This window comes from Anomaloglossus baeobatrachus, chromosome 12 (genome assembly GCF_048569485.1).
Source record: "Anomaloglossus baeobatrachus isolate aAnoBae1 chromosome 12, aAnoBae1.hap1, whole genome shotgun sequence".
NCBI classification, from domain to species: Eukaryota; Metazoa; Chordata; class Amphibia; order Anura; family Aromobatidae; genus Anomaloglossus; species Anomaloglossus baeobatrachus.
Window position 1 is genome coordinate 96,197,039 of NC_134364.1, and position 13,330 is coordinate 96,210,368.

Consider the following 13,330-nt stretch of genomic DNA (forward strand, 5'->3'; position numbering starts at 1 on the left):
CGGCCGGATGTGCGTCACAAATTCCGTGACCCCAACGACATCGCTTTAGCAATGTCATAGCGTGTAAAGCGGCCTTTAGTCAAACGAGGAGGGGTTAAAGATGTCAGGACATGGCAGACTGGATCAGGGTGAAATACTGGAGACCACACAAGAACAGGGACGTGGTTAGTATCGTTTTATTACATTTTTTAACCTGTTTCTGATAGGTCCACCAAAATGTGGATTCTTGTGAATCTACAAATTTGACTTGTTTTGAACCCCCTTTACTGACTGGTGTCAGTAGGAGGCGGTAGACAAAATAAGGAAACAGGATGCGAAACAATTAGGATCGTATCTTAACAGACGTTTAAGAAAAAAACTGAAGGAATTTAGATTTTGTCTACAATGAAATATGGACCTTGGAGGCTGTCTGACATCCTCTGCAAGGAAACCAGGGACGTTAGAATGAACTTCATCTACATTTCTGGCCCTAATTACGCTCGTTTCATTTCACCCCAGGCTCAAGGTCGTGTCCCTTCTTCTCACACTTCCCGAATCATTTGTCTTACTTTCCCCTTATGGCACCAAGAGACATTATGACAAGGAGAATTAATGTCTTTCCACCGGGAGACAAGTGTAGAGTCGAGTACTCACAGATTTTTCAGCTCTCTGAAGTTCTTCATGTCCATTCGAGTTAGGTTCAACAAGTCCTTCTGGTTCTCGATCACACTGTTGGATAGGACACAAATGTCAATCAGGATGTAAGGATTCCCCGAGGAAGAAGAAGACAACGACATTCTCAAGACTACAATGGCTATGCTACAGATGTGTAGACTGGGTCATTATACTCTAATGCTTCACTGGCCAAAAAACCCTTTGCCTCTCATGGACCCCTACATGGATGATAATTACGGTGGGGTCGTTAGATTAGGTCATTGTTACAAGGACCCAAAATATTTGGTATTTGCGCCAAACTAAGAAAACATGTAGCTATATATATTGGTTGAATTTAAAAAAAATATAGAAATTTAAATTTGTAGAAATTACATATTATTTGTCATGGTCATTATTTATTTATACCTATAACACCAATATATTGGAAAATGTTTTACAAGTTTAATCTATCAGTATGTTTTTGCAATGTCATGACTCATGATCTTTATAAAAAAAAAAAATACTAATAATGTAATATTTACACTGGCTACTGTGGCTTTTTTAGGCTTTTTAGAGTTTTCAGCAGACTCTTTATCAACAGAGGCAGGATCACACCTCTATGCACAGCAGATAACACAGGATAGAGAAACCAGAATAGGTGATGTCAAAGCTCCCCCTGCCTGCACACGCTCATTACAAGTCAGTCTGAGGCCCCCTTCACACGTCCGTGTCTCCAGTACGTGCTAGGTCCATGCCCGTATGTACCGGAGACACGGGCACACGTATACCCATTAAAATCAATGGGTATATGTGCACGCACGTGTTCTGCCAGTGGCCCGTGCCTCCGTGTGGAGCAGACGTGTGCCGTGTGCTCCACACGGATGCATGTCCGTGTTTCTCCGGCAACACGGACCCGCACACGTACCACACGGATGTAGTGTGGATGTGGGTGCACATGACACGCACCGGAGAAACACAAGTGGCATTGTAAAAAATTTTAAAAAAACACAAACTCACCTCCACGAGCCCTGCAGTCTCTGCCGCGGCTGTCACCTGCATCCGTCCCCCAGTGAATTTGAACACATCTTCTTCACTGGGGGCCGGAAGCAGCGTCAGCGGGGCGTGGCCTGTGACGGACGCTGTCATTCAGCACCACAGACAGCTCCGGAGGAATCAGGTAAGGCGGGACTTTCCATTCTCCGTGTTATTACGTATAACACACGGTGAACAGGAATGTGCCACAAACACAGCACACGGAGAGCAAACCACCCCTTTAACAAGTACGTGAAAAAAACGGATCGTTTTTTTCACGGACGTGTGAAGGGGGCCTGATGCTGCTAATGTACATGTTGATATCTTGAGACAACAGGAAGAATAAACCTAGAATAGCCCCCAGTGGTCAGTGTGAAAATTTCAGGATGCTTTTTTTTCTCTTTTTTTAATACAGAGCATGATATAAAAACTGAAAAAATAAATAAAAATATGTACATTTTCATTTGTTTTATTTGTGTATATATATATATATATACGCATATACACACACACACACACACACACACACACACACAATACCTTGCAAAAGTATTCAGTCCCCCTGAATTTTTCAACCTTTTCCCACATTTCGGGCTTCAATCATAAAGATAACAATTTTAATGTTATGGTGAAGAATCAGCAACAAGTGGACACAATTGTGAAGTTGAACGAAATTTATTGCTTATTTTAAACTTTTGTAAAAAAGAATAAACTGGAAATTGGGGCGTGCAATATTATTCATCCCCTTTACTTTCAGTGCAGCAAACTCACTCCAGAAGTTGATTGAGGATCTCTGAATGATCCAATGTTGTCCTAAATGACTGATGATGATAAATATAATCCCCTGTGTGTAATCAAGTCTCCGTATAAATGCCCCTGCTCTGTGATAGTCTCAGTGTTCTGTTTAAAGCGCAGAGAGCATCATGAAGACCAAGGAACACAACAGGCAGGTCCGTGATACTTTTGTGGAGATGTTTAAAGCCGGGTTTGGTTTCAAAAAGATTTCCAAAACTTTAAGCATCCCAGGAGCAGTGTGCAAGCAATCATATTGAAATGGAAGGAGTATCATACCAATGCAAATCTACCAAGACCCGGCCGTCCATCCAAACTTTCATCTCAAACAAGGAGAAGACTGATCAGAGATGCAGCCAAGAGGCCCATGATCCCTCTGGATGAACTGCAGAGATCTACAGCTGAGGTGGGAGAGTCTGTCCATAGGACAACAATCAGTCGTACACTGCACAAATCTGGCCTTTATGGAAGAGTGGCAAGAAGAAAGCCATTTCTCAAAGATATCCATAAAAAGTGTCGTTTAAAGTTTGCCCCAAGTCACCTGGCAGACACCAAACATGTGGAAGAAGGTGCTCTGGTCAGATGAAACCAAAATTAAACATTTTGGGCACAATGCCAAATGATATGTTTGGCGTTCAAGCAACACAGCTCATCACCCTGTACACACCATCCCCACTGTCAAACATGGTGGTGGCAGCATCATTGTTTGGGCCTTCTTTTCTTCAGCAGGGACAGGGAAGATGGTTAAAATTTAAGGGAAGATGGATGGAGCCAAATACAGGACCATTCTTGAAGAATACCTGTTGGAGTCTGCGAAAGACCGGAGACTGGGACGGAGATTTGTCTTCCAACAAGACAATGATCCCAAACATAAAGCAAAATTTACAATGGAATGGTTCACAAATAAACGTATCCAGGTGTTAGAATGGTCAAGTCACAGTCCAGACCTGAACCCAATCGAGAATCTGTGGAAAGAGCTGAAAACTGCTGTTCACAAACGCCTCCATCCAACCTCACTCAGCTCCAGCTGTTTACAAAGGAAGAATGGGCGAGAATTTCAGTCTCTCCATGTACAAAACTGATGGACACATACCCCAAGCGACTGCAGCTGTAATCGCAGCAAAAGGGGGCGCTACAAAGTATTAACTTACAGGGGATGAATAATATTGCACGCGCCAATTTTCAGTTATTTATTTTTTATAAAAGTTTAAAATAAGCAATAAATATCGTTCAACTTCACAATTGTGTCCACTTGTTGTTGATTCTTCACCAGAACATTAAAATTTTTATCTTTATGTTTGAAGCCTGAAATGTGGGAAAAGGTTGAAGAATTCAAAGGGGCCGAATACTTTCGCAAGGCACTGTATATACAGTATATTATATATATTTATATGTACACATATATAGACACATATATATTAGTAAAACAGAGGAGAGCCGATAGCTCCAATTTAAGTATTGCTTGAAGGAATTGTTCAGAATGCCCTCTTGAAGGAAATAATGCTCAGCCTGTCACTGACTGAGGCGAATCAACACTCCAGCCTATAATTGGCTGAACAAGATGGACCAAGAAGCAGAAACTAGAGGATTTTCTGATTTGGATTAGGAGGAATCTGAACTTAAAAAGGTGCCATGGTTTGGAGCTATGGAGTAGCTACTGGCTGGTAAAGCAAGCTGGCAGAAAAAAAGGGTCCCCAAGGTGGGATCGTTACATGAAAGTTAAGGTCAGGTACATTATTTGAATACAAACAGGTAGTGATAAAAACCAAACAAACTAGGAATCAATACTAGCATCATGGGAGCAGAGAACAGGGATGTGGACCACGTCAAGTAGAAGTTATAACTGGCACCGGTGACAAAGAGCTTTAGGATTTATATCGCCCAACAACCACAGAAAAGAGTTAATGAGAACAATGTTCAGGATTAACTACCAAGCCTGATCGGCACCAAACAAGCCCTACGTTGCCCACCAGAAAGATGCAGCACCACCAAGTATCAAATTGAGGTAAGCACAGGAATGGATGTGACAAAAACTCAATTAGCTGGATCCCTTGAAAGTTGTTCTAATAAACCATTAAGCTCCCGCTGTGTAAAGTTTTTTTCCCATCTGTCCCTTTAATTTCCCACCGCTTATCCTAGATTTTTTATTCTTCGGCCACCTGAGTCTCCAACTCGGCTCACTTGGCTGTAAATAGGTACAAGACTCCAAAATAAATGTAAAAAAAATATCTCAGGCCCAAAAGGCTCAGTAATTTAAGAAGAAAAATAGTCCAAAAAAATCAAATAGTCACGAAAATGTACAATATCCTGTGAGAAAAATGTAAAATATATGAAAACTGGGCCAAAGTCTGGTCCTCATACATCAGTCCTGTAAATCCTGTACTTTGATGTACAATGATTATTTTTGAAATTATTATGACAAAGCGCTTTGCCTTAACGCAGGGCCACCCACTCACAAAACTCCCCAGTAGTCCGGAACTCTAGTGAAGGCCACCTGAACTTTGTTTCTACCCCTTCGAGAGTTCACAGCTGCAAAATCATCGGCCAATCAATGGCTCAAACCAAAAATCCTTTGAAGGTTCCTGAGAGGGTTATTGTGCAATGCCATTAATAAATAACCAGATTAGGAAGAAAATATTTCTGCTCAGGCCTAGGCGGTGGGAGTCACATCTGGAGGAACCTCAGGTGATGAGACTAAAGCTCTAAAGTCAGGAGGGACAACTCTTTAATTAACTCTTCTCATCCAATTTTTGTATAAACATCTGCTAAAATCCTCAAAAATGATTTTATTTAGTTCAAATATAATTCCAAGTCACTAGTTATTTTTTTTTTTTAACTTGGAGTCCAGGGAACAGAGGACAAGAGTAGAAGATGTAGGAGCTCGTTTTAGGATCTTCTTCTCCTTGACCATATTTTTACTAGCCACCAGCATCCTTTGGCCACAGGATGAAGCCCCTTTTGGGTCAAATCATCGACATTTACTGCAGTTCTGAAGTATTCAAGACTGAATCTAATTTTAACGGTAAATTAGGGAGATCAGAAATTTGAGATCCTGGGATTAAATGGATCAGGGAAAAGATTAAGTAAGAGCAGTGGATTTATGTGCCTCTGGTTACAAGAGTACAAAGTGGGACATGAACATCGCCAACCACCAGAACACAGAATATACAAGCGTGACTAGAACTAATATCACGCTATCCTATTATTAGGTCATAAAATATCCTATACATTTGGAATTAATATAATTTATTTAAAAAAAAAAGGTAAAAAAATATACATTAAATAGATATGAGATACAAAATAACAAAAATATATCTGTATGCTCAAATCGAAAATAATGTACAGTATATATATCTATATAAACATAAAACTATAGGATTACATAGAATAAAAAAATATACACAATGAAAAGATATATATATATACATTTATCAACACAAAACTAATAAAACTTTAAATTATATAAAATAAAAATATATAATATATGTACATAAACAAAGAAAAGAATGTTATATATATATATATATATATATATATATATATGTATATATATACTACATAAAACCATAGATTATATAACAAAATATATATTATACTGTATATAAAATGACAAGAAATAATAAGAATAATTGGACACAGTAATAGAAAAAGTATTTATATATATATATATATATATATATATATATATATATATATATATATATATATATATATATATATAAAATAAAAAAAATGCCTGTTACCTAAAAATATATAGGAATCATACAAACCTATAATATATACCGGTATATGAAATATAAAATATAGTTATGTGTAGAAAACAATCTAAAATTAAATATGACAAAAATATATAAATATATATAAAATAACAAACCTATACATATATATAACTGGTATATACTGTATATACATACAGCATATAAAATAAAAAAACATAAGAACATATTTATACATACTAAATATAACAATATTTAGTATATTATTACATATTGTGCATTAATATATAAAAAAATATATAAATATGCAATATATAAAATAATGTATAATCTAAAGGAAATAATATAAAAATATATAGATAAAATGTATAATATACCTAAACAATATAAAATTTATATAAAATAACAAAAATAAATATATGTAAAATACTGTATTATAAAAATATCTGATATCACATAGAAGAAATACGTTATTTACATATTATTTGCATCGCGTTTAATAATTATTATTAAGGTTGATTAAATCTGATAATAAGCATTGATGTTACGCCTAGCATTCGTTGTACCACAATTCCCAGCATGCCCTGCCTTGACCTCACTGTTTGTGTATATGGAAAGACTGAGAAAGTAGACAGATGACATCGCTCCCAGACAGGTATTAAATTTCTCTGTCCCCCCTTCCTTCTCTCCATCCCACCGATAACACCCGCTAGTAAAGAGCGTGCTCCTAATGAAATGGGTGTCCTCTTACAACATGAGGTCATCGCCCTTCATCTACAGAGTGGGCTCAGCCTATTATCACCTTCCATCCATGGCCTCCACCGTTGGATCAGATGAAGATGGAGAGTGTATGACACACACGTAATCAGCGCAAACACTGAATTATTCCTTCATCTATCAAAACAAGTCAAGGCAGATTACCAGGGAGGTGGGATCCCTGAGGATTTATCACCTGGGGCTTTCCATGTTTAGGAGCTACCGGGACTTCAACCCATCGGAATTGTCCTAAGTGATTTCCATGGAATTATGACTTCGTACATTGGTGCAGGGTATTTACCAGCATAATAATTCCCATTGTAGGGACTCCAGTCGCATGATAAGACCCTCCAAGTGGAGACATTTCAAATTTGGATTCAGGATGCCATATGCTTCTGGGGGTTACAAGCAAAGGTACGGGCTTGGTTGGGGTTGATATTTGGGCACATCTAAGAAAAGCTTAGAAGGGGCACTTACATGAGTACACCAGAAGTGGGGATGTAAAGGAGTACATAAGGTTCTACAACAGGGGAATCTGTGGCTGTGACTCTTATAGGAGCACCTGTGGCTTGGGCAATTATGGGGGCACATCAATTCATGTGGCAAATATGAGGCTACCTAAAGCTGGGACATTTATTGGAGTTTCTATGGCTGCCCAACTATAGGTGCACATCAATCGATGAAGAATTTATGAGGTCACCTGAGATGGCATCTTATACTGAGGAGGAACTTAAAATGCTGTGACACTTATGGGGGTACATCAATTGATATGGCATTCATGGGGCCGCTTAAGGCTGGGACACTTATTGGAGTATCTATGAATGGTTACCGTAACTATGGGGGCATATCAATAAAAGAAGCATTTATAAGGCTACGGCTACCTAAGGGGGCATCTTTGATTGAGAAGAATCTTACAGTACTGGCCAACTATGGGGAAATATCAAATTATTTGGTATTTTGTGGCCACCTATGATTGAGGCACTTATCAGGCCATCTGTGGCCAGGCTATCTATGGGGAATTTCAATCGATGAGGCATTTATGGGTCCACTTAAGGTTTGAGAACTTATTGAACTATTTGTAGCAAGACTATTTTGGGGCACATCAATCGATGAGGCATTTATGGGGCCACCTAAGGTTGGGGGACTTATTGAACTATTTATGGCCAGACTATCTTTGGGGGCACATCAATTGATGAGGCATTTATCAGGCCACCTAAGGCTGGGACACATTGAACTCAATGAGGCCACCAAAGGTTGGAGAATCTCTGGAGGCATGTGTGACTTGGGTATATCTGTGGCCGGAGAACTTGCAGAGGCATCATCTTTTGAGGAGGCACTTTGGGAGCCACTCAAGTTGTAGAAATCTCTGCATGGGATCATCTGTGATTTGGTACTTATGCGAGTACTTATTTTGATAGTTACAGGATCACCAGAATCTAGGGCACTTATAGGGGCTTGTCTGTGGTTGAGGAACATCTTTGGATGTAACCTCTATGGCCCCAGCTTGGTCACTTTTGCAACTGGGACACTAATGGGAGAATTTTTGTGTTGTTAAGAAAAATTTGCCTACGTTTTCACCATTAGGTAAGAATATTATAGACTTTATTCATACATTATCTACAGCCAATAAACAAGTCCACGACCTCCTCTTAAAGTTGACTTGCAGCATACGATCATCTTATTATAAGTGATGGCCGATCAAATATTCATACGTTAAACTCATGCCGCTTGTTTGCAGTGTCCTTGGCATCGCCTATATAGTATTTGCAGTTGAACTGTTTCCAGGTCTCGGGAGGGTTTATTAAGCACGATGAAGGCAAGTAATATTCGTTATGCTCCAGTCGAGCCGTCCATCTCTGGAGACTTGATTGATAATGTTAATTTACCGACTGATGCACAAAGCAGGGACTGGGTTCAAACCAGATCAACTTATGCGAGGTACAGTCACTTCTGTAGTCTCACCCGGTGTGCTCCCTAGTATAGTGGGCACTAAATGTGGAATATTTGCAAATTCTAAATTGTCAATACCACTGTCCCTCAAGCTAGGGGACCCTAGGCTATCCCTAACCTCGGGGATAACCCCATTGGTGGAGATGCCAGAGTCTTGTGCCTGGCCAAATCTAATTTGTTTCACCCCCAGGGAAGGAATGAGCAGAAGTGTAATGGCAACACAGATAAAGACAGACAGGGAAAAAAAATATATACTATAAACTCACAGGAACAAACAGTAAGAGACTAAAGGGAAAAGCAAGAGAATTAAGGCAGCAACAAAAGTACAACAAGGGTTAATAGTACAACTGCTCCTAGTAATAAAGTATTACAACCACCGGTAAGTCTGGATCACAACACCTCACCAGATTAATATAGACTAGCTATAGCTGGCATCAATGGAATTGTCCAGCCAGCAAAAATTCCCGGGAAGTTTTCAAAAAGTAGCATAAGGTTTTTAGTGTGTTTTGTAGAAAGGCTCGGTCTTTGGTCCAAAGTCTTGGTCAAAGTGGAAGGAAGAGGGTGTGGAATAGGCTCGAGGGCTATGGCTTTAGCTATACTTTTGAATTCTAGAACACCAACCTTTACAAGGTGGCACTTCATGACTCCATTGCAAATGCTCATACTGGAATGTCGGGGAGACCTCCTGGACTCCCTGAAGATATAGAAAATTTACCACATAGCTTTGAACCTTGACATCCAAGTGCAAATTGAAGAGTAGATAAAATAACACTGTAGGAGTAAAAAGGGGCATATTATATACAGAACACCATTCTGAAAATAGACCTCACAGTGAAAAATACTTAACCGGTCCTCTAGAGGGACCCAAGGCACCCATGGGTGAGACTGCAGTCTCTTCACCCTCTATATCTAAACCTCTGGGAGTGGGACACACTTTCTTACATGGTAGCATTGTCCTTGCCCCCATAGTTTTATCATACAGATGTGCTCATTCCTGGATGACCGGTGTAAGATGATGACCACTTGACCATTTCTGGGTATCTCAAGCTAAGTAGATAGATAAGAGAGGACTATGTAGATATGTAGAGGTTACAGATATAACTGACTACGTAGTAATGAGGAGCTGGATCATATCAGTCAATACCATCACAAGTCACTCAGGCCCACCCTGATAAAATCATTATGAGAGGAGGCGGCCGAGGGACTGAGTTACGGGCTCCTCTCCACTCATTAGAGCAGACATGGACCAGAAATGTGACAATTATCAGCCCATTTTCTATTATGGAGTGGCACGTTTAATTACATTTTCAATATTCTTTAGATAATCATAAATCTGTCAGAGGATTTCGAGGCTTCAATTACATTATCATCTTCAGCGTTAAGATGGAAATGGTCAAAGTCTTGTAGCCCATCTACAGCCTGGGGCAATATAATGCTGACACATCGGTCACCTTAGTGATATTACATGTGTTGTAACGGTTCCTCATAGACGTCTACTCAACCTTATAGATTTTAATTAGACTCAAAGGGCGTGAGGTCATAGATATCTGCAGAGACAGACTTAGAAAAAGCTTGACAAAAATCTATGAAGAAAAAAAAAAAAAAGTGCAATAAGTTCTGTTTTCCAAGAGGCTTCTATAATCCTGGGATTTTTGCTAAATGTTCCGTAAATCCAGAAGGACTACCCATTTTTATGGAGCACCTTTGACGCTCAGAGAGCTGTCAAGTATGGCTAAACTTTGACAGACACTTATCAGAGGGTCTGGAGTAATAGCTAATGGCTGAGGGGCAGCTATTTATGATATATGAGTATCTTAAGTTATATCTTCTTCAATTTGTTTTTAGCTATAGGGCCACATAAGTTCATAAGGAATGTGTCTCCATGCTTCTAAATGGACCAACGAGTCCCATATGTGTACTTTAAGATCTACTGGGAGACAATGATAACTACTGTTAGGGTGTATCACTAAATGGGGCTCATGTCTTAAAGAAAATTCCATTCTTCAAAGTTGACCTCTCAAAATGATTTTCTTTGGTTGGACCAAAGTGTCCCACCGAGTCCCATGTGAAGCCTGTAGTGAAGGATATAAATTCAATCTTCTCCTATTTGACCTTTGCCCTTGAAGGCCACATTGGTTCATACATGGTGTGTCTTCAGGCTACTAAATGGACAAAGGATAAGCGCCACAGTGGCCCATCTCTGTTATCTAACATAGACCAAGGTTGCCCATCTGTAGACTTTAAGATCTTCTACTGGGAGAAAATGATAACTCCTGTTAGGGTGTATCACTACTTTTGGTTTTACATCATAAAAAAAAATTCCAATCTTGAAAGTTGGCCTCTCAAAATATTTTATTTCATTGGCCCAAAGTGTCCCACCAAGTTACTTGTTCTTGTTATGGTTTATCACTATTTTTGGGTTTACATCACAAAGAACCTTCCAGCCTTGGAATTAAACCACTTGGAATAATTTTCTCCATATGTAATATCACAAGCCTGATAGTAAAGGCCTTAAGTGTCCCACCAACTCCCGTGTGTCCCTCCGCGTCCCTTGCGTAGCCTGTAGTGGAGGCCTAAAGCTGCATCTTCTCCAATTTCACCTTAGCCTTTAAGAGCCACTTTGGTCCATTTGTGGTAAATCTTCTTGCTACAAAATGGCCCATCTGTGGAATTTAAAATATTCTCCTGGAGGTCAAACATAATTCTTATGAAGTTGGAACTTTATGTTTTGAGTTATCATCACACCAAAGCTTCCAATCTTGAAGGTTGGCCTCTCCAAATTATATTCTTTGGTGGATCCTAGGTGTCATCTAGACTCCAAGTTTCTTATGTAGTCTGGTACTGTCACGCTAAGTACAGGGAAGTACCAAGTGAACAGCAAAAGAGAAGGGAAGGGAAATGCTGTCTCTAGGGAAGGGGGAGATGGTGACCCCTGATCAAACCTACTGTTGGACGCTGAGGTCCCTCACCACCCTAGATAGGTTACACACCGATGCGCCAAGCCAGATACCTGACCATAGTTATCCCTACTGCTGTACCCTAAATAGGGAACGATTGGGATGAGCTCTTCATCAACCACATTAAACACTAGAGAAGACACAAGGGGGACACACAGGGGGAAAATGCATGAACTACTTATCCACAGATGTCCCAGGTAGAAGTCCAGCAAGGTTTCAGCAACGATACTACAGATAAATACAAGCCACCTGCTTGCAACCATAGATTGAATGAACTGAAAATATCACCAGCACCAGTCCAGAGAAGATGGGAGAATTTAAGCACACAGAATACCGATAATAAGCCACTGGACAGAAGGAGAGCTCTGCTGGGGAAGAGATGGAAACCAGCAGGAAAGCTACCTAGTACAATGAATACTGACAACAGGAACAATAGAAAGTCAGGGAGCATTTTGTGCAGCCAAACACTGTGACCTTCTATTGCCACAAACCACATGACTGTCACCCGCGACACACCATTGACAGGTACGCATTACAAGCCTTGATGGTGAAGGCCTTAAAGTTAAATGTCCTCTAATTTAACCTTAGCCATTGAGGAACACATTAGTCCATAGGTGGTGTGTCTCCATGCTACTAAATGGATCAAGCTGGCCATTATGGTAGACCACCATAATTCCTGTTAGGCTGTATCATATTTTAGGTCTTAGAACACAAAGAGGTTAGCCTCTCAAAATGATTTTCTTTGGTTGTCCCAGTGTCCTACAGAGTTCTTTAGGTATCCTGGACCATAATACAGTATGCAAGTATTATAATAATTGAAATATCTCACGCCCGATAGTGAAAGCCAGGAGTTTGGTTGAGCGTTGCAGGCTCTTCCTGAGATAAAAAACCCTTTTAGGACTGAGCAGATTATCACTAATAGCCTCTAATGCAGCTGGGATTCGATTTGGAGCAGTGATTAAACTTGGCCGTCCTTATTCGATTGCGCTCACAAGTCCCCGAGCTTCCTGGTGTAAATAGCATATTCCACCTTGTTCTACACATGTTCTGTGTGTCTGATCACATCTCCACCATCTTTACATTCCCACAGTCCGGGTGTAACACTAAACGTCCCGACCTCCTCTGTACTCCGGCCCTAGCCATAATTCACGGCTGACTCCAGTAATGTAAGATTTTATTACAAAATAAACACATTATACACACAGAGAGCTCCATGTTCGGACTATTATATGAGACCCCCTCCTTCTAGGAGATATATGATGCTATATCTCGGCTTCCTGCTCCCTATGGTGATCTGTCACATAAATCTTCATTCCCGTGATATACGATCTTAACAGCAGCCAGAAACGCACATAGACTGTGGATCAGGAAAATAACCTGTCAGAGAATTGATTTCCAAATATTTCCATAAGGGACCTTCTAAAAATTCCCTTCCTATATAAAGTAATTGTCAATCCTAAAATAGGCCCAGCGGTGTGGATTTGAATTCCTATG

At 39.9% G+C, this 13,330-nt stretch overlaps 1 protein-coding gene across 5 annotated transcripts in view; it reads right to left on the reverse strand.

Moving 5' to 3' along the window:
- The window catches only part of NTRK1 (neurotrophic receptor tyrosine kinase 1), a 133,944-nt gene that overhangs the window by 67,027 nt on the left and 53,587 nt on the right, over positions 1 to 13,330 (reverse strand). For all 5 annotated transcript variants that reach the window (XM_075330583.1, XM_075330582.1, XM_075330579.1 and 2 more), the window contains exon 2: positions 634 to 708. In XM_075330583.1, the coding sequence (XP_075186698.1) occupies positions 634 to 708 (75 nt within the window). The remainder of the gene's footprint in view (positions 1 to 633; positions 709 to 13,330) is intronic.